Source organism: Zea mays, chromosome 3 (assembly GCF_902167145.1).
Source record: "Zea mays cultivar B73 chromosome 3, Zm-B73-REFERENCE-NAM-5.0, whole genome shotgun sequence".
In the NCBI taxonomy this organism is placed as follows: Eukaryota; Viridiplantae; Streptophyta; class Magnoliopsida; order Poales; family Poaceae; genus Zea; species Zea mays.
Window position 1 is genome coordinate 97376640 of NC_050098.1, and position 21080 is coordinate 97397719.

Here is a 21080-nt window from a genome sequence, read left to right on the forward strand (position 1 = left end):
ACGTGGAAGTAGGCAAGTGTTACTTGGCCGAACCACGGGATAAAATCGCGTGTCTCTTGTGATTGCTTTCTCTGTGATTGTTTTTTTCCTCAAGAACTCGCTTCTCAACTACTTAGTCGCACTAACACTTCTATAACTAAGTTTTGTGGCTATTTAGTGTTGAATTTTACAGGATCACCTATTCACCCCCCCACCTCTAGGTGCTCTCACAATGTGTGTGCGTGTGGTTGGGGGGGAGAGAGAGAGCAGCGATGTCCCTGCAGCTGAAGCTACTCGTCATCTTCACAGCATACTAGTAATTACGAAAACCTTGTGTTCAAGAAACTATATACTAAAACCTAATGGGCCAGCTAAGGGTGTGGCAGAAAACAGGCCACGCAGGTGTTGAGTCCAAATTGAACACGGTGTGAACAATGTCTGCGGGACTGTAGCACTTGAATCTAGTTCAAGAAGTTAGAATAGAGATTGCTGTGACTAAGTTGGTTTAAGAACACAAGGATTGGTTTATTAGGAAAGGAGAGTTCAAATCAATAAGGATTCCACCTCTAATTTGATTGGGAACCATTTTAAGGGCAATGTAACCATTTTAAGGCAAGCAAAGCAAACATCTTGACTGACCTCAAGGGCTTTCTCTACATGATCTCTCTCGCCCTTGCTCGTTGCAGCACCGCTACTCTGCACCCACGCCATCATGGCGCCTTACCGAAATCGGAAATTCCAACTCCAACCCCCAATCTCACTTTTTTGAGTAATTCTCAATTGCGATAGGATCAATGATCCTACCAATCTTGTATCAGAAATGCCAGGTTCCAACGCTACTGCTGCGATTGACGACAAGACTTCATCTCCGCCGGCACCATAGGGAGTGCCACCATCTGCCCTCGAAGCCATGACATAGGCCCTCTCCGAGGTCGCCTAGCAGATGGGCAACCTCAACGTGCAGTAGGTCGTCATCCTCTCGCGGTTGGCCACCGTGGAGAGGGATTAGGCGTCAACATCAGCAGGTGACATGCCCTAGGGCTTTCCGCAGTGGATGTCGGGGTACACCACGACAGCGTTTCCGACTTACTCAGCCACCACTGCAATACCGCCTGCCACCACTGCTCCACACACCGTGTCGCCCGCCACCCCACCCACCGCTACCTCATCCATTCCATCCACCTCATCAATTTCCACCATCACCGTCACCGCTACCCAACTTATCTGTAACACTAGCCCTAGTGTTCAAGTAGTTCCCACTTCGTCGCCGCCACCAGCACCAACCCTCAGCATGGCCACCGGGTTCGGCATCCCTCACATCAACAAGCTCAATTTCACCTCCCATGATGGCTTGGAGAATCCTCTAAACTGGCTCACCCATTGCGAGCAATTTTTTTAGGGCAACACACGCTCGCATCGTACAATCTACACGGCACGACACAGACGTGGTTTTACGCCTTCGAGCCGAACAAGGGCTTCAAGGAGCTTTGTAACTTGCACTTCAGACCGGCCATCTCTACTAACCACCTCTCCATATTGGCGCGACTCCCTTTTACCTTCATGGTACATGACAACCAGGAGCGTTTCAATGCCCTGATTTGTCACACACCTTGACTAGATGCCGCTCAGAAGGCTAGCTTGTTCATATGGGGCCTCCCGAAACACATCAGCGTGGATGCCCAGCTACACGCCCCCCCAGACCTACGGACGTCCATGCATGTGGCCCTGGCATACGAGCATCGCGCAGAGGCAACCTTACCGACCCTAACCCCACGTACTGCATACCCTCCACAACACCAACTGGGGATGCTGCATGCACCTCATGGGACACCCCGTGCCCCGGTCGCAGGAGCCGCCCATACAAGAAGCGATGGCGTCTACACTCCACGCCTCGCCCCACAACAGGTCCTGTTGCAACGACCATTTCGCCACCTATCGCCAGCTGATGCTGGGACACCAACGGCAAGGGCTACGCTTCAGCTGTGATGAGCCCTATGTGCAGGGGCCATCAATGCCAACAATTGTTCTACCTCAAGGCAGTCGACTTCTTGGCTGACGATGTCACCGACGATGTGGCTTTTACGATAGAGCAGCCTGGCTCCCAGGTCATCTCCCTCCACGCCATCGTCAACATTCTAATTGAGGAGACTATGCACCTCAGTGTCTACATCCATGGCCACAAACTCCTCGCCCTCCTTGAGGTCAGCTCGACCCACAATTTCATCGGCGGTGGAGTTATGTGCTACATCGGGCTAGTGATAAGCGACAACAACATGAGGGTCACGGTGGCCGATGGCAACCATGTAGCCTACACTGGAGTGGCTCGCAACATGGCCATGTGCATCAACATGGAGGACTTTTCCATTGTTTCAGTATCAACCTAGGCGGTTTTGTACTTGTCTTAGGCGTCGTCTACCTTCCAACGTGGTGATCCACGCATCGTCTGGAAGGGTGTGGGCTCCCCTCACGATGACATCCTGGAGTCGACTCTCCGGGCCTTATACTTTCACCACCAACGGCCTCTGCTAGACCACCTCCTCCAACAATACAGAGCAATTTTCAACGAGCCTCGTGGACTTCCCAACGCGTTCCTACGACCACCGGATACACTTGTTGCTAGGCACAGCATCAATAGTTGTCTGCCTGTACCGCTACCCATAGCTTCAGAAGGATGAGCTCGAGCAGAAGTGTGCCACCGAGCTAGAACATGGTATTTTTTTCTTGAAAGGCACAGGAGAACAACACCCCCATATATTAAGAATGAAAGGTCTAAAATAGACTAGGTACATGGACTTCGTTACAAAGGTCAAAAACACAAGAACCTAAGGAGGTCCATCTAATAGATAGAACACAACAACAGCTATGCTATAGGGAGAAGGGCAGCAAGGTATGAAAAACCCTTAGCCCCAGCCATCTCCCACATCAATCTCTCTTCCCCAGCCATCTTGAGAGCTAGAGAAACATTAGGGGTCCAGCCATCAAAAATACATTTATTCTGATGATTCCAAATGATCCAAGCTCCCAAAGCAATGATAGAATCGATACCCTTCTTAGCTTGACTAGTAACTGAATCTGAAGCATTTCCCACCAGTTCATAAATGAGGATAGACCGAGCTGCGGGGTTAAATTCTGCAGACCGAAAGGTTTCAGCAGCTACAACCAGAATACCCTCGAGAAAACGCAAAAAACTAGAAGATGATCCAGGGTTTCAACTTCTTGGTCACAGAGGGGGCAATTGGTTGGATGATCCAGCCCTCTTTTAGCTAGTCAGCCGTCCAGCATCTCTTATAAGTTGAGAGCTAAAGGAAGAACCTACACTTTGGAGGAGCTCAGGGTATCATATGCCCTAATACCTCCCCGTTCTCCACGCCAATGCTGCTAACAAAAAAAGGCAGACGAGTCCTAGCGCTTCTGCATCGACTATAGGACACTCAATGACAAGACATTCAAGGACAAGTTCGCGACTCCAATGGTGGACGAGCTCTTGAATGAACTTGATGGCACCAGGTTCTTCACTTGGATTTGCAGTCTAGCTACCACCAGGTCCAGATGCATCTAGAGGATGTTGGAAAGACGGCGTTCCACACACATCACGATCATTTTGAGTCCTCGTCATGTCTTCTGGCCTCTCCAGCCTGCCAGCTACGTTCCACGCACTCTTGAACGACATCCTCTGGCTCTTCCACCGTAGGTTTGTGCTTGTCTTCTTCGACAACATTTTGACCTACAGCTCGTCATGGTCCTAGAACTTGTAGCACATGCGCCTCTGTAAGCAACGCAACGAGACTCTTATTCGCATCGAGAGGGTGACGCTATGAGTTGGGGCAATTTTCTTGTTTATTCTTCACACACTACACAATGACATACCCATCTAAGGGTTGCGTCTCTCGTGCCCCTACACCTCTGCACAGAACGGCCGAGCCGAACGCATGATCCGTACCACCACCAATATGCTCCGCTGCCTTCTCTTCCAGGCGTCTCTCCCTGCCACCTACTGGGTAGAGGCCCTGCACACTGCCACCCACCTCCTCAACCGCCTTCCCTCGAAGGCGGTGCGCCACCCTACCCCTCACTTCGCCCTATACGGTGTTAGAGGTACACAGAGTGTTTTGCCGGGACTATTAACCTCAGCTATCATTGCTTGATTATATAGAAAGATGAGTCACAATGATTACATAACAGCTCATTAGAGCTTAGCTAATCTGATAGGAGCCTTGGCAGCCGCACACACCTGTTGAGCTGCTCAAGGTCTTTAATGACTATAATTAACTAGCACAAGTAACTAGGAGAATGCTTAGGAAACAGGACATGCTTAGGAAACAGGACTTAATAACAACATTTCTCCCCCTAAGGCCTGTTTCAACTGATATTGATCTCCTTGATCCCAATTCTGCTTCTCATATCTTCCAACTTGGTCTTGCCCAAGGCTTTGGTCAGTATATCAGCAAGCTGATCTGCAGTGGGAATAAATTCTGTTTTGATGCTACCTTCTTCCACACAGTCCCTGATGAAGTGATGCTTGATTCTAATATGTTTGCTCCTGTCATGGAAAACAGGATTCTTTGCCAAAGCTAGAGCAGATTTATTGTCTACTCTAAGTTCCACCACCTCAACTTCTCTTCCCAATAATTCTGCAAACAGCCTTGACAACCACAAGGCTTGGGTTGCAGCTGTTGTCATTGCCACATATTCAGCCTCACAGCTTGACAAGGCAACAACTCTCTGCTTGATAGATTACCAGCTGACCAGACTGTTTCCAAGGAAAAACAAACATCCAGTAGTGCTTTTACTTGTATCAATATCTCCAGCCAAGTCTGAGTCACTATAACCCACAAATCTTGCCTTGCATGTCATTCTAGTATAGCATAGCCCATGATCTAGAGTACCAGCCACATATCTCAAGATTCTTTTTACAGCCTGAAGATGTTCAGCTGTTGGCTTCTCCAGAAATCTGCTAACATACCCTACAGCAAAAGCCAAATCTGGCCTTGTGTGCACTAGATATCTCAGGCTACCAACTAGTCTTCTATACTGAGTTAGATTTACCTCCTTTGCTGTACTTTCCTTGCTCAGTTTCAACCTTTCTTCCATGGGGGTGGTGGCTGGATTACAGTCTGCCATACCACCGAGCTCAAGTATCTTCTTAGCATAATGAGTCTGTTTCAGAGTAATGCTTCCCTCTGATTGTCTTACCTCAACCCCAAGATAGAAAGACAACAGACCCAAATCACTCATTTCGAATGTCTGCTTCATTTTTGCCTTGAAAACTTCAATCTTCTGCTGATTGACTCCAGTGATGATCAAATCATCAACATAGACTCCAATTACCAGCAAAAAATCACCTGAGCCTTTCCTGTACATGGCAGCCTCATATACATTCTGCTCAAAACCCATCTGCTTGAGAGTCAAATCAAGTTTGGCATTCCAAGCCCGAGGAGCCTGTCTTAGGCCATACAATGCCTTGTGTAACCTGTACACTTTCTACTCTTCTCCTGATACTTCAAAGCCTGGTGGCTGAGTAACATAAACCTCTTTCTTGAGTTCTCCATTCAGAAATGCAGACTTCACATCCATGTGATGTACTGCCCAACCTTCTTGTGCTGCTAGAGCAAGTAAAACACGTACTGATTCCATTCTTGCAACTGGTGCAAAGGCATCTTCATAGTCAATCCCTTCCTTCTGAACAAAGCCACGGGCCACAAGTCTTGCCTTGTGCCTGATCACAGCACCATGTTCATCCTTCTTCAATTTAAACACCCACTTCAATGAAATTGGGCGAAGACCTGGACTAGAAGTAACAAGTTCCCAAGTCCCATTCCGCTCAACTGAGCTCAGCTCTTCCTTCATTGCTGCCTGCCAATCTGGGTCATCTTTGGCCTCTTCATAGCTTGTGGGCTCACCGGCATGAGTGAGGTTCAGTTCTGCAAACAACCTCTGTGCCGGCAAAGGGGTTGGCTGATTACCAATAATATCATGGATCTTCCTATAACGAAGCTCTTCACCATCATGATAAGCATCCACCCTTTCACTATCATTCTCCAGAGTCACATGCTCTATCTGCGGGCTTGCTGGAGCTGGTGTAGGTGTTCTAGGCGACACAGACACCTCTGTCTCCACTGCGGATTCCTCTGCTTCTGCTGCAGACTCTCCTGTACTCACCAAAGGGAGACTAGGTGATGTAGGATGTGGCTGAAGAGGTGGTGAGGGTAACACTGAACTCTCTGCTTCAGAAAACTCTTCTGCCCATGGGAACTCAACAACAAAATCGCTGCCTGCTGCCGCTGATGCCTAGTCCCAGCCACGTCCTTCATCAAATACCACATCATGGCTAACTCGCACGCGCTGGGACACTGGATCAAATACACGATATGCCTTGGCCCCTTCTGCATAGCCAATGAACACTCCAGCCTCACCACGATCATCAAGTTTCTGGAGCTGAGTAAGCCGCCGGGTATAAGCCACGCAGCCAAATACCTTGAGATGGCCAACTGTTGGTGCCCGGCCATGCCATGCCTCATACGGAGTGACATTCTTCAGTGCCTTTGTTGGAGATCGATTCAGAATGTGCACAGCCGTCATCACAGCCTCCCCCCAAAACCGAGAAGGCATCCGGCGTTGCTTGAGCAGAGCTCGTGCCATGGCCACCACAGTTTGATTCCTGCGCTCAACCACACCATCCTGTTGCGGTGAATAAGGAGCACTGAAATGCCTTTTAATACCTTCATCAGCGCAGTATGCGGCGAACTCCGCGACGGTGAATTCCCCGCCATTGTCGGTGCGCAGGACCTTCAACTTGCGCCCGCTTTCCACCTCTGCTGCCGCCTTGATCTTCTTGATTGCTTCCGCCGCTGCGTCCTTGGATGGCAGCAACACAGCCCACATAAAACGGGTGGCATCATCGACGAGCAGCCGGATGTAGCGGTTGCCCGCCGGTGTCGCTGGCGTGACTGGGCCGCACAGATCACCGTGCACCAATTCGAGTTGATTCTGGGCACGATATGCTGCTGCGGCCGGAAAAGAGCGCCGCCTCTGCTTCGTGGTGACACAAGTGTCACATACCTGCTCCACATGATCGACCACCGGCATCCCACGCGCCATCTCCTCCTTGCTGAGTCGCCGGAGTGCATCGAAGTTCAGATGGCCGAAACGTTCGTGCCACTGCCATGCCTCAACATCCTTGCGCGCCGCGAGACAGATAGGTTGTGCAGCCTCGAGGTGCAAAATGTACAACCTGTTCTTCCCTCGATGTACCTTGGCCAGCAATCAGTGATGATTGTCCCAAATGCGGAGCACGCCATGGTTAATCACAACCTTGGACCCTCCTTCATCAAGTTGTCCCAGACTTAGTATGGAGTTCTTCAGCGCTGGAATGTAGTAAACGCCGTGAAGAACTCTCTGCTCACCAGTCTTGGCTTGAAAAATGATGGATCCAACTCCCTTGATTTCCACCTTCGATGCATCCCCGAACCGGACCGTTCCTCGAACGCCAGTGTTCAGATCAGCAAAGAGTTCTTGACGCCCGGTCATGTGATGTGTTGCGCCAGAGTCTAGGTACCAACCGTTGTCCATATCTTCTTCATCCACGCCAAGGTAGGCACAAGCACGTGGCTTAGAGAGCTCGACGTGCTGCGCCGTGTAGCTGTGCGCCGGCGTGCTCTGTTCCAGGCTGATAAAGCCATGTGCCAGAAACAGAGCACCATCTTCTTCACATTCGGCGTACTGGACGCGCGCCTCATGCCTTCCTTGGTTCCCGCCACGATGTCCAGCCTGATTTCCGCCGCCGCGACCTCCACCACGGTTGCCATCGCCGCGGCCAGCACGGTTTCCACCGCCACTGCCGCGCTCTGCATCCTCACGACGCGGCTGCGGACACTCACGTGCCCAGTGGCCTTCCTGGTTGCAGTTGAGGCAGGTGTTGGGGCCGACACGGCCAGCAACATTGTCGTCTCCTCGTCCGCCACCACGTCCACCTCCTCTGCCTCGTCCTCGTCCACCACCGCGGCTGCGTCCACCGCCACCGCGCTGGTTCCTGGAACCAGAGCCACCTGCATCGTCTCCCTTCTTCTCCTTTCTGCATCGCGCTTTCCACTGCTCCTCAGTGTACAACAGCTTGCCATTGATGGCCATCGGCTCGGTCAGTACTTGTTCTTCGCGATTGTCCACCGCCTTAAGCCTTCCAGTCACCTCCTCAAGAGTCAGTGCCTCAAAATCAAGGAACTGCTCAATGGCGACGACGATCTGCGAGTACTTGGTCGGCACCGTGCGCAGGAATTTCTCCACCACACGCTCCTCAGTGATGTCCCTATCACCATGGATGACAAGCTGCTGGTGCAGAGTTGACAACCGCACAGCAAAGTCATCCACTTGCTCACCAGGATTGACGCTGATGTTCTCCCAATCACGGCGTAGGCGCTGCAGCGTTGCTCGACGGACCCTGTCCACGCCGATGCGGGTCGCAGCGATGGCGTCCCACGCCTCCTTCGTCGTAGCCTTGTCGAGCAGTGGGAGACCCATCTCCTTGGGTACAGCCCCGACGATCACCTCCAGTGCGCGTCTGTCATCGCGGAACTGGACAGGACCGCCTTTAATGGCGTCCCAGAGATCGCGCGCCTGCATCCTTAGCTTCATAGTCTGGCTCCACTCGTAGTAATTCGTCTTGTCCAGCATCGGCCACGCCGTGTCGCTGTCGGAGTCGCGGTACACCACCCTTCCTTGCGGCGACTCGTAGCGACCACCGCCGCGGCAGCGCCTCCGGTCCCGCAGTGGTGACTGCGAACGCCTCCGGTCTCGCGGAGGAGTCCGCGGCCTCTGATTCCTCTCCATCTCCTCTTCCTCTTCCTCGACCTCCTCATCTTCTCCCTTCTCGGCAGCGATTTCAGCCCGCAGCTCCTGCGCCGTCCTTGCCGCCGCCTCTGCTGCAGCCGCTGCCTGCTTTGCTGCCTGGACTGCCAGCGCCGCTGCTTCCTCTGCAGCCTTCAGGCGCGCAGCCTGGCTGGAGAAGTCGCCCAGCTCTCCTTCGCTGGTTCCCTTGGCCTTGAGCCTGGCAGCGCGCTCAGCAGAGGTCGACATGAGTAGAGAAGAGAGGAGTCGGCCTTGAGGCTCTCAGGTGTCTAACCTAAGCTCTGGTACCAAATGTTAGAGGTAGACAGAGTGTTTTGCCGGGACTATTAACCTCAGCTATCATTGCTTGATTATATAGAAAGATGAGTCACATTGATTACATAACAGCTCATTAGAGCTTAGCTAATCTGATAGGAGCCTTGGCAGCCGCACACACCTGTTGAGCTGCTCAAGGTCTTTAATGACTATAATTAACTAGCACAAGTAACTAGGAGAATGCTTAGGAAACAGGACATGCTTAGGAAACAGGACTTAATAACAACATACGGCACAGCCCCTTCCTATGACCACCTTCGCGTGTTCGACTGTGCCTGCTACCGTAACACTTCCGCTACTGCTCCTCATAAGCTTTCTCCTCGCTCCACCCGCTGCCTATTCCTTGGCTACTCTCCTGACCACAAGGGGTACCGGTGTCTGGACCTCAACTCCCACCGCATCATCATCTCTCGTCACGTCGTCTTCGACGAAGATGTGTTTCCCCTTGCTGGCTCCACCCCACCCACCGATCTTGACTCCCTCCTCGAGTCCGATCCGATTCCTCCCCCACCCCCGGCGCCCCGTCTTGCGCCGTTCCTACTCCTCGTGCGGCCACGACGCCACCGCTCACGACCTCTTCCGCGCCACGCGCGGCCCCGTCGGCCCCGCCTGCGCCACGTGCGGCCACGTCGATCATGCCTGCGCCACGTGCGGCCACGTCGATCATGCCTGATCCACGCGCGGCCACGTCGATCCTGCCTGCACCTTGCGCGACACCGTCGACCACGCCTGCGCCATGCGCGGCCCCGTCGATCCTGCCTGCGCCACGCGCGGCCCCGTCGACCCCGGCTCGCTTCGCCAACCCCGCACTCGTCTACCACCGCCACGGCCACGCCACTACCTCGGCGCCCCCCGACTCGGGCCCGTCGACGAGCGCGGCCCGCTTCGCCGACCCCGCCGTCGTCTATCACCGCCGCGAGCCGGCCATACCCGCCGCTCTCGACGTTCCGGTGGTTCGCTCCGAGTCGTCCGTATACCACCCGGTCGCCATCCACCGCGACCCCGGGCACGTCCACCCGATGGTGACTCGGGGCGCCGCTGGCGTTCTCCGCCCCGTCGACCGGCTGATCCTGGCAGCTGCTACGTCCAGCACTCCACCCGACGCTTCCCTAGGTGCCCTCCTCCGTTCGCACTGCCCTCGCCGATCCACATTGGCGTCGTGCTATGGAGGAGTACGCGGCCCTTTTGGCCAACCACACCTGGGACCTGGTGCCGCGTCCACCAGGCACCAACGTGGTCACCGGCAAGTGGCTATTTCGCCACAAGCTGACCTCGGACGGCTCCCTCGACCGCTACAAGGCCTGTTGGGTCCTTCGGGGCTTCACCCAGCGCCCCGGAGTGGACTACGACGAGACCTTCGGCCCCGTCGTCAAGTTCGCCACTGTTCGCGCCGTCCTCTCCCTCGCCCTCTCCCGCGACTGGGCGATCCATCAGCTCGATGTTAAGAATGCCTTCCTCCATGGCACTCTGACGGAGACTGTCTACTGCAGCCAGCCCACCGGCTTCGTCGACGCTGACCGTCCGGATCTGGTCTGCCAGCTGAATCGGTCCCCATATGGCCTCAAGCAGGCGCCACGGGCATGGTACAGTCGCTTCGCCTCCTACCTGGCCTCCATCGGGTTCGTCGAGGCCAAGTCGGACACATCCCTGTTCATCTACCGGCGCGGCGACGACACCGTCTACCTCCTGCTCTACGTCGACGACATTGTGCTCACGGCATCCACCGCCGACCTTCTACACCGCACGATCGTCGCCCTTCAGCGGGAGTTCGCGATGAAGGACCTGGGGCCCCTCCACCACTTCCTCGGCATCACCGCCGAGCGCCGGCCTCAGGGTCTCTTCCTCCACCAGCGCCAGTACGCAATCGACATCCTGGAGCGGGCTGGCATGTCTGACTGCAAGCCCTGCTCCACGCCTGTTGACACTCAGGCAAAGCTCTCTGAGGACGACGGGCCTCCGGTCGCCGAAGCGACGTCATACTGGAGCCTCACCGGCGCGCTCCAGTACCTCACCTTCTCCAGGCCCGACATCGCTTACGCCGTCCAGCAGGTGTGCCTGCATATGCACACTCCGCGGGAGCCCCATCTCACTGCGCTCAAGCGGATTCTGCGCTACCTCCGCGGCTCCCTCGACTACGGCCTCGTCCTCCGCCCATCCCCGACGTCGGAGCTCGTGGTCTACACCGATGCTGACTGGGTTGGCTGTCCCGACACGCGCCGGTCCACCTCCGGTTACGCCGTGTTTCTAGGTGCCAACCTCGTCTCTTGGGCCGCCAAACGGCAGCCCGTCGTCTCTCGCTCCAGCGCTGAGGCCGAGTACCGTGCCGTGGCCAACGGCGTGGCAGAGGCCTCCTGGCTGCGCAAGCTCCTCCACGAGCTCTACAGTCCCCTCCAGCGCGCCACCCTCGTCTACTGCGACAACGTCAGCGCGGTCTACCTCTCCACAAACCCCGTGCAGCATCAGCGCATGAAGCACGTAGAGATCAACCTGCACTTCGTCCGCGAGCGTGTCGCTGCCGGTGACGTTCGGGTTCTCAGCGTCCCCACCACGCTGCAGTTTGCCGACATCTTCACCAAGGGGTTACCGTCGAGTGTATTTTTAGACTTTCGATCCAGTCTCAACATCTGTACAGGGTGTGACTGTGGGGGGGTGTTAGACTACCCGTCTAGGGTTTGGGGTGTTCCCCATGTAATTACCGTCTCACCCTCCTTGTAATGGGCCAGGCCCAATTACTAAAGTCTATTAATACTACACCCAACCCTGTTTAGGGTTATGGGTTCACATTCCAACACTGTCCTATCTCTGCCCTCTACTATCCATAAAGCAGTCAAGAACTGCAGCATGGTACTGCTGTCCTCTACCCAAACTGCAGCAAGACCTAAAGCCTAAAGTGTTGTCGTCTACTCAAACTGCAGCGAGGACTAAAGCCTGCAGCAAGGACTAAAGCCTAAGATGCCTAAAGTGCTGTCCTCTACTCAAACTGCAGCCAAGACCAAAAGGACTGCTGCTGTCCTATGCCTCCACAACCTAAAGACTGCTGCCCTCCACTGCAGCAAAGACCAACAAGGACTGTTGATGTCCTTCCCAAAGACAAAGGACTGTTGTTGTCCTTCCCACAGACCACAAGACTTATTCCAACAGCCTCGTCTTTGGCTTGTGGTTGTCCGCACCAAGCACTACAACCTGAATTTCCTCCTTGACCAGCGATTGTCCAGTGTGCCCCACACCAGTGGATCAACAAGTTGTTCTGGTTTGACATCGCAGTGGAGTACCATCCGCCTGGGGCACCTCAACTCAGTGGCTGACGCCCTGTCCCATCGTGACTCTGACTCAGCAGTCGTGGTCACCAACACCAACTCGGTACTTGCACCGCCGAGATCTACTCACATGTCGGCCCCTTCTTTCCGTCTCCTCGAGGAAATCCACACCACCACAGGGGCTGACGTACAAGCCGATCACATCCAACAACAATTGTTGGATGCCTCTCTTGCCTCGGCCCTTGAGGCACCTACACGTCAGGCCCCGGGGCACCTCTTGTCCTAGCCCCTAAGGCACCACTGGCATTGGCCACAAGGGCACCACACACATCGTCCCCACAATGCACCTCAAGCATCGGCCCTCGAGACACCTTGAGCATCGGCTCCCAGGGCACCTCTTGCCACGACCCTCAGGGCACCTCTTGCCCTAGCCCTCATGGCACCTGGTGCACCGACCCCAAAGGACCTCTTGCCCTAGCCCTCGGGGCACCTTGTGTGTCGTCCCTTAGGGTAACTCTTGCCCTAGCCCTCAGGGCACCTCAGGCATCAGCGAACCTCTTGTGCTGGCCCTCGGGGGCACCTTGTGTGTCGTCCCTTAGGGTACCTCTTGCCCTAGCCCTCAAAGCACCTCAAGCATCGGCCCCTAGGGTACCACTTGCCCCAATCCTTAGGGCAAATCGTGCGCTAGCCCTCAAGCCTCAGGGCAACTCGTGCATCGGCCCTCAGAGCACCTCGCATGTTAGTCCCTGAGGCACCTTTTGCCTCGGCCTGGTCCACCACCGACGGCTTCATCCACGGCAAGCACATCTTTGTGTCGATGCAACACGATTTGTGCGACCAGATGGTCACACTAGCCCATTCGACTGGTCAAAAAGGGATCCAAAAGACCCTTAAGCGCATGTGCAAGGACTTCTATATCCCAGGCGATCGAGTTCTCGTCCGCGACTTTGTTCATGCGTGTGTCACATGTCAGCACAACAAGACACCGACCTACAGTCATTCGGTCTCCCTCAACCACTCAATGTGTCATCCTAGGTTTAGGGTTTAGGGTATCAGCCCGAGTGGTCGAAGCAGTGTTGTCCCTTCACCAGGTCAGGGGTTCGAACCCCCAGTTCCTCACCCAAAAAAATCCCCTTGTTGCGCCCCACATGCTTATGGGTTACATCCTACGCGCCACCCTCCGGTTGGGGGCCGTTGCAGAGTGGGCGGTGACAGCCCGGCTGACGGCCTATTAGTGATGGGGGCCAGGTTTCGGGGGTTTTCTCGGCCAGTACCATGTTTCGGTCTCCTTCTTAATTGAATACCGGGAGGGCGGTCTTTCCCTCCCCGGCCGAGTTTTTTGTGTCATCCTAGGTGTGAGCGGACATCTCGATGGAATTCATCGAGGGCCTTCCCAAAGTCCACAGGAAGTCAATCATCCTCACTGTCGTCGACCGCTTCTCCAAATACGTGCATTTCATTTCCCTCGGTCACTCGTACTTGTTCGTCTACACAACTTGCCCACCTCCACCATCGGCGACCACAATTCGGTCTTCACCAGTCACATGTGGTGTGCCCTCTTCTAGATGGTTGGCGTCAAGCTCCTCCTGAGCACAACATTCCAAACCAGATTGATGGCCAGCCGGAGGTCGTCAACAAGGTGATAGCCATGTACCTCCGTTGCGCCATTGGGGACCAACTGCGTGCTTGGGTCGACTGGCTTTCGTGTAAAGAATATTGCTACCTTAGTAACTGGGAACTGGGAACTTGGCCACGTTCCTCGTTCCGGGAATGTTCGTTCCGTTCCGGGAACGTGGGAACAATCTCGTTCCAGTAGTGTTAAATCCTAGTTTTAGTAGCGTACCACACCACTCCCTTCCAAATGGTGTACGGCCAGCCCCACCGCCTCTATTCTCACACACAGCAAGGGCTGCTTAGATAGAGGCGGTGCACTCCCTCCTGCGTGACCGTGACGCCTTCATCATGGAGGTTCGTCAATGTCTTCTCCAGGCTCAACAGTACGCCAAGTGTTACTACGAGTCTAAGACAACTAACATCATGAGCTCCAGTTCAAGGTCCGCAATTGAGTCTGACTCTGCCTTCTCCATCGCCCAACACAAACTTGGGCCTCGCTATGCTAGCCCCTTTCAGGTGTTGGAGCGTGTTGGGCAGGTGGCTTGCCCCCTTCAGCGTCTAGAAGCCACTCATCTCCATGGCGTGTTCCACATGGGGTTGCTGAAGCCGTTCTACGTGAACCCTCGAACGATTTTGCCTAGTGCTGCCTGTTTAGAATGGTCGGTTGTCGCTTGCTCTAGAGCGAGTATTGTGTTATGCCATGGCACCTGACATGTGCTCGTACATTGGCAGGGCCTGACCACCGATGACGCTACTTGGGAGCAGCTAAACAACTTCAAGAACCTCTACCTAGACGTTTAGCTCAAGAACGATTTGTTTAAAGAGGCGAGGAGAGATGTTATGAACGGCATCTCCTATGTGAGCCGAAAAACAGGCCACGCAGGTGTTGGGCCCAAACTAGACCAAGCATGAACAGTACTCGTGGTACTTGAGCGCATAACGTACCAACAAGTGTTGTAGTGTGGTATTGTAGCGCATGAGCCCTGTTTAGATTGAGTTAAATAGGGATTGCTAAGATTGAGTTGGTTTAGAAAATAAGTTTGGTTTGTTAAAAAAAGGAGTGCAAATCTATAAGGACTCCTCTAGTTTGCTTTGGAACCAAGTCCTCTAGGGACTATAAATATAGGGGCAATGTAACAGTTTTAAGGCAAGCAAAGCAAACATTAAGGGTTTTCCCTACATGTTTTCTCTCGCCGTCACTCGCTACCACACCGCCGCTCTACACCCACGCCACCCAATCTCACATTCCTACCACTTCGCAACCGCGGTAGGATCAAGGATCCTACTAGGGTCAAATTCTTCCCACCAGAAATTTTTCTTAGGTTGGTCCAACTAGTCATCTAGATGGCATGATCTGACGACTAATTGTGATTGGTTGTTCATTAGTGGGACAACTAGTTTTACGATCGTGCTAATTGTATCGAGGGCCCTTGCCGAGTCCCAACTTGATCGTAATTAGTCGTCCAATCTGATAACATTACTTGAGGATCTTAAGCATGCCTGGAGGGGTTTAAGATCGAGCACACAATCACAAGGTTCAAGATTTATTTTTTCTGAGCCAATTTTTTATATGGCACAATGTTTACTTCAGCCCTTCCATGCCTCTCACTGACATATGGGTACAAACCCACCTCACAGACACACTAAGGTTTTTCTAAAAAAACCAACGCTACTCTCTTCGTTCCAAATTGTAAGTTGTTCTCACTTTTATAGATACATAGCTTTTGTCACACACCTAGATATACATTGTGTCTACATAGTTATCTAGAAAAGCCAAAACAACTTACAATTTCAAATGGAAGAAGTGTAAGAGATGTTTATACATTTCTCATTGAGTGGGGCAGGGAGGCAGGATAGATGAAGGATCAATCAATATAGCAAAAATGGATCTACTTATGTCAAAATTGAACTCTCGCATTGATCTACCCAAGGTTCAATGTCAACTCTCTATTTTTATTGTTTTTCTCTCTTATGTTTCCTTTTGCTTGGTGTTTTTGTCAGAAGTTAAATATCAACTCCATTGGACATGCATATAACTTCAAACTGTAGTTGTCTATACAATATGCCTATGCCATGATGCATTAAAAAAGAAATGCAAAGTTAAAGATGGTTATGATACTTAAAATGAGAATTTATCATGTTTGATGCATGAGGTACCTATAAGTAAGATCTGTTCATTTCCGGTGTCAAAACCTTCCATCTCAATTAGAAACTGTGTTTTCAGTCTCCTGCTTGATTCATGTTCACCATCTGATTTGCGCTGCAATCATGTTAAAGGTTATCAAGAGTCCACAAAACAGGATGTGTATGGGTATAATAAAAACAAGACATCACAACCAAACAAACCTGAGATAATAATGAGTCTATCTCATCCACAAATATGACAGCAGGTTGACGACAACTGGCCACACCAAAAAGTGCCCGAACAAGTTTTTCACCCTCACCAATCTGCACAAGAAAAACAATAAGAATCACTATCTCAAAACAGGGTTTTCATTCTTTTTTTCTTGAACGCACACAAGAGTTGTGTATCATTATATATTAAGAAGAAAAGGGGGGTGTAAAGCCCCAAAACCCAAACAACAACACACATGCCACACCTTACTCACCTATTACAGTAAAAAAGACAACTTGACCTCGACTGAGGAGCCCTAGTTTGCACTTGGCACTAGAGTGAGATGAGAAATTCCTCTAGCCCCAGCCAGACTCCAAAGAAGTAACTCCTCTCTAGCAAGAAACAGCAGAAATGATACCAAATGCAGCAACCACAAAATGTTTCAAGCGTGAAACTGTATGGAGCTATCCGTGTGTTCTCGTTGGAGCTCAAAACGCTTCAAGCCTGGTTTTTCATTGATTCTAGTTTCCCTACTGTGTACCGATAATTATAGTTTTTCCGGTTATTATCCTTTTTGAGTGTAACAAATTAAAATGGTCTGTAATGAACTTGTTCTTCACCCACAAAACAAGTTTCAAAAAAAAATTGAAGCATATTTCATTTATATGATTCTTTTTATAAAAAAAATTGTGCGGAATCCAGGCTAACATCTAAACAGTTTCATAAAATAATTCTGATTCATCACCAAAAACACTCCCCGAGAGAATCTAGATCCAAAACATATCTACAAGAATCTGGATCTCTACCAAAGTAACCAAACGCATCCTTAAAGTGCAAGTTGTAGTCAAGGGACCAGATGGTTGCTGTCCATGACCTCACCACTCACCAGTAACAAGTCAGCTAAGTAGTAGTGGATGTGCGATGGGGACTCAGTGCACATGGCTATCTATCTATATAAGATAATAACAAACCACCAAAATCAATCTTGGCTATCTCCTGGCTCCTGATTTCCTGAAGCATGGATCTAGGCCTTAGCAAATAAGTTGACAGGTTGATGGGATGGAGGAATGGGAACACAGAAAACAAGATGATGGACACAAAAACCATAGTATGAAAGTGGCTCTCTTCTGATTTGTTTGACAGGTTAAACATGAAGCAGGTCTTTTTGGAACAATAGTTAGAACAATGTTCTTGGGCTGGGGAACATATCATTGCTCCAGGCAGCTAAGGTTTGGGCTTATCTCCTAGGTACTAGGCTTGTTCAACAACGGTTTTGTGACCCTTTAGATAGTTTTTGAAACCAACCTGTACGTCCGCCAGGCGGATTGGTTTCCACGGTTTATTAGTTTAACCACGCTTTCCTTGTTGTGCAGCACTGCCACCGCTACTGGCTCCAGCATGACATCCAGCCACGGCTTGCATCGCTTCCGCTAGCCTGACCTCACAGTGAGTGTCGCTGGTCCAGCTGACACGTCCAGGCGACAGCAACACAGCTATGTGTCCAGGTCCATATCGCAGTTTGAATCGCAGCTCCACGTCAAGGACGCAGTTTGACACCCACGCCACAACTCCGACGAGCCTTGCCCTGTTGCAGCACCCACGGCTGCGGATGGCCTTGGTGGAGCTCACCAGTGTGGCCTGGGAAGACCTTACCAGCGTGGAGCTTGCCGATGTAGCTAGCCGGTGATGCTGGCTCTAGTTCCTAAGTCCTAACAGCAAGTACCAGGGAACAATGGATCTTACAGCTCAGATTTGGCGTATGAGGAAGACAATGGGTCCAACAGTTTTTTGGACAGGTCGACACAAACCGTCTTCCTTTGCAGTTTGGTGTACCTAGCTTGCTGGTTTGAGTGGTTTGCAACCAAACCCTGAACAGCCTACTAGGTTCTAAATCTGACGATAACATACACCCACCATACACATTAGAAAACAACTTCCTGTATCCCATGGCTACAAGCATCAATTTAATTCCCACCAAATAGTGTTATATACATACATATATACATATATATATATATATATGTGTGTGTGTATATGTATATATCAATCAAGCAGGAATGAGCTCCTGGACCCCAATCATTCCCCCCTTCTAGTACTCTAATCCACTTAAATCTGGCCACCTCCTGTTGATATTTACCCGGTAATGGTGTAGGGACTGTTACGGTTCTGAAGGTACATTAATTTGAGTATGCATATAAAGATGATGCAGCTTTGATAGTAAATTGATGAAATTATCAGTGTTAAAAATCAAAACAAGTGACATGCATACCCATTTGCTTGTTAGTGAACTAGCAGATATGTAGAAAAATGTTGCCTTGGCTTCACCAGCTATTGCCTTTCCAATCATGGTTTTGCCTGTTCCCTGTGGAAAATAGTTCATATATTTAGTATTCATGAAAGAGAGGCGTGCCACAAGAAGATGAGATAGATACCCACAGGAGGTCCAAACAACAGTAGACCTCTTCCAGGAGACCGACAACCACGGAATATATCAGGACGTAGCAGTGGCCATATCACCATCTCTGTCACACACTTCTTTGCATGTTCCAAACCAGCTATTGCAGTGAGGCATGAATTAGCACAGGGGCAACAGAAATACTGAAGACCAACAAGGAAACTACAAACCTATGTCATTCCAGCGGACATTAGGATCCCTATCCATTATTTCATTACTGACATGTTCAATAAGGCGAGGTTCTAGATTCCTCAGCTTCTCAGGAAGCTCACCATCAGGAGCACAAAGCATTTCAATACTGATAATTACCAAAAAAAAATATTAGTAAGATTGAATATGCACATACATAGTTTGTAGGTGTGACTACTAATCATTCACATTAGACATATAGAATATGTGATGCACAATTTTTAGTGACAAAACCATCACAAGAAGCAAAACATAAAATAATCCAAATGGTATTTGATACTTAAGTTGAAAATGCAAACCATTTCCTTGTTGAATCTTCCATGGACTCGTCATTTTTACCAGTGACCCGTGAGATCGTTGTACCTGATCCTCCATTGTTTCTGATAGGGGGTATAAAACTACCACGTGGTCCACGACGAGAATTCCAACTTGGTCTCACGCCATAATTCCGTGTACTATAGTTGTTATCACATTGTGGTGATACAGAAGCACCTTGTGGACCATTTTGTGCTGGCTTTTGCACAACATCCAACCCCTAGAAAAGGGAAAAAACACAGCAGAGGCACAAATTACTGTTAGTGTGATGTATATTGCAATGGGCTTTGGTCCACATTCCTGGATATATAAAAATATAAAATATATATCCTACCCAATTAGGATCAGGGTTTCAATCTATCCAACATGGTATCCAGCTAGATTCTCTCTTCTCCCTCCTCCCATTCCCCTAGCCACCTGGGCCTGCCACCGGCCTCCCTCCCAGCGGCGGCCAACCACTCCTCGGTGCCTCTCTCTCTCCCCCGCGGGCGCCAGCCCCTCCCTTGTCCTCCTTGCTGCCATGTCCGACGCCATCGTGTCCACGAATGAGCTCCTCGCGTTGGCCGACGAGGCTGAGCGCCGATGTGACTTCTCTGTCACGGCCACTTGCCTCGAGTCCACGTTGTGTCCACCCCACACCGCCGCTCTCCTCTCACTCACCGAGGCTCGTGCGTGACTCTGCCTCGCCTCGCGCCCCGCGACTCCTCCCGCGTCCCGCGCTCCCACCTCCTCTCCCCTGGTCGTGGGCGTCGCCGCCTCCCCCGCTGGCGCCCCCCTCCGACCCTTCCCCAGCGGCAACCAACACTGCGCCCCCACACGGCCATCTCCTCAGCACTGCGCCCCACACAAGCACGCCCCCGACCCCCTGGCCGCTCCCTGTGCCCAGTTCCTCTACTCCTGGTTGCGACGCGCCTTCCTCCCCACGCGGCGGCCTTGCGTCGGCCGACTCCTCCAGCGTCGGCATCCACTCCAATGTGGGTGAGTGTGGCTTCCACTTCCCCAGCAGCGCGCGCAGCATCGTCTCTCCCAGAGCCGACAAGCGCGCGCCAAGGACCACGCCCACACCGCTGACATCCCTTTTGCGTCCCCTGCATGGAGCTTGGGCCAATCTCCCATCAGCAGCCCCACTCCTCCCCACGCCCATTGACAACAATCCCTACAGCTACATGCCTACGCCACACTTTTCTGTGCCAAGCGTTCTTCCTCACCCTCGTGCATGGTCTGCCCCGATGTGGTCTCCACTGGCGAGCACGTACTTCTCCCCCTGCTCTGTTGCGACCCACTATACCGCTTTCGGCCTCTCCCTTCCTACACCTGCTCTTTCGACATCCATCCTTCGCTCCACCGCGGTTCATGTGCCTCCCTACCACGTGTGTGTCTCTCTTTACGACGGACAGCTTCTCCGGAGCACATCTGTGGCCTTTGATCGGGTCATGAACCCGGTTCTCGGTGTCTACATCGAGCTCTTCCACCCTTCGGCCTCCATACAACCTCAGGAGGACCGCCACGCTACTGGACCATTTGTGTCCATGATGCCGCGATTGTCTCCATGACAAACGAAGCCTTGTCGTCTCCTCCACCCATGATCGCCGACATCATGCTCGCCACTCCCGACCCCAGCCCCCTCTCGGTGGCTCTGTGGGGGTGCCTCCCCTGGCTCAATCGTACCCCATGTCTTCGCAGCCCCCTCCTCCCACCGACTGGGTTGTCGACTCTGAAGCCTCGTACCACACCACTACTGACTACATTATTGTCTCTTTACCCCATCCTCATAGCCCCA

The 21080-nt window shown here is 51.9% G+C and overlaps 1 protein-coding gene across 10 annotated transcripts in view; it reads right to left on the reverse strand.

Annotated features, from left to right (window-relative positions):
* The window catches only part of LOC100193153 (uncharacterized), a 37309-nt gene that overhangs the window by 2568 nt on the left and 13661 nt on the right, over window positions 1-21080 (reverse strand). For all 10 annotated transcript variants that reach the window (XM_008673902.3, XM_035965639.1, XM_020549470.2 and 7 more), the window contains 6 exons: window positions 19285-19520; window positions 18967-19094; window positions 18778-18896; window positions 18611-18703; window positions 16353-16454; window positions 16164-16266 (listed from right to left, as the gene is read on the reverse strand). In XM_008673902.3, the coding sequence (XP_008672124.1) occupies window positions 16164-16266; window positions 16353-16454; window positions 18611-18703; window positions 18778-18896; window positions 18967-19094; window positions 19285-19520 (781 nt within the window). The remainder of the gene's footprint in view (window positions 1-16163; window positions 16267-16352; window positions 16455-18610; window positions 18704-18777; window positions 18897-18966; window positions 19095-19284; window positions 19521-21080) is intronic.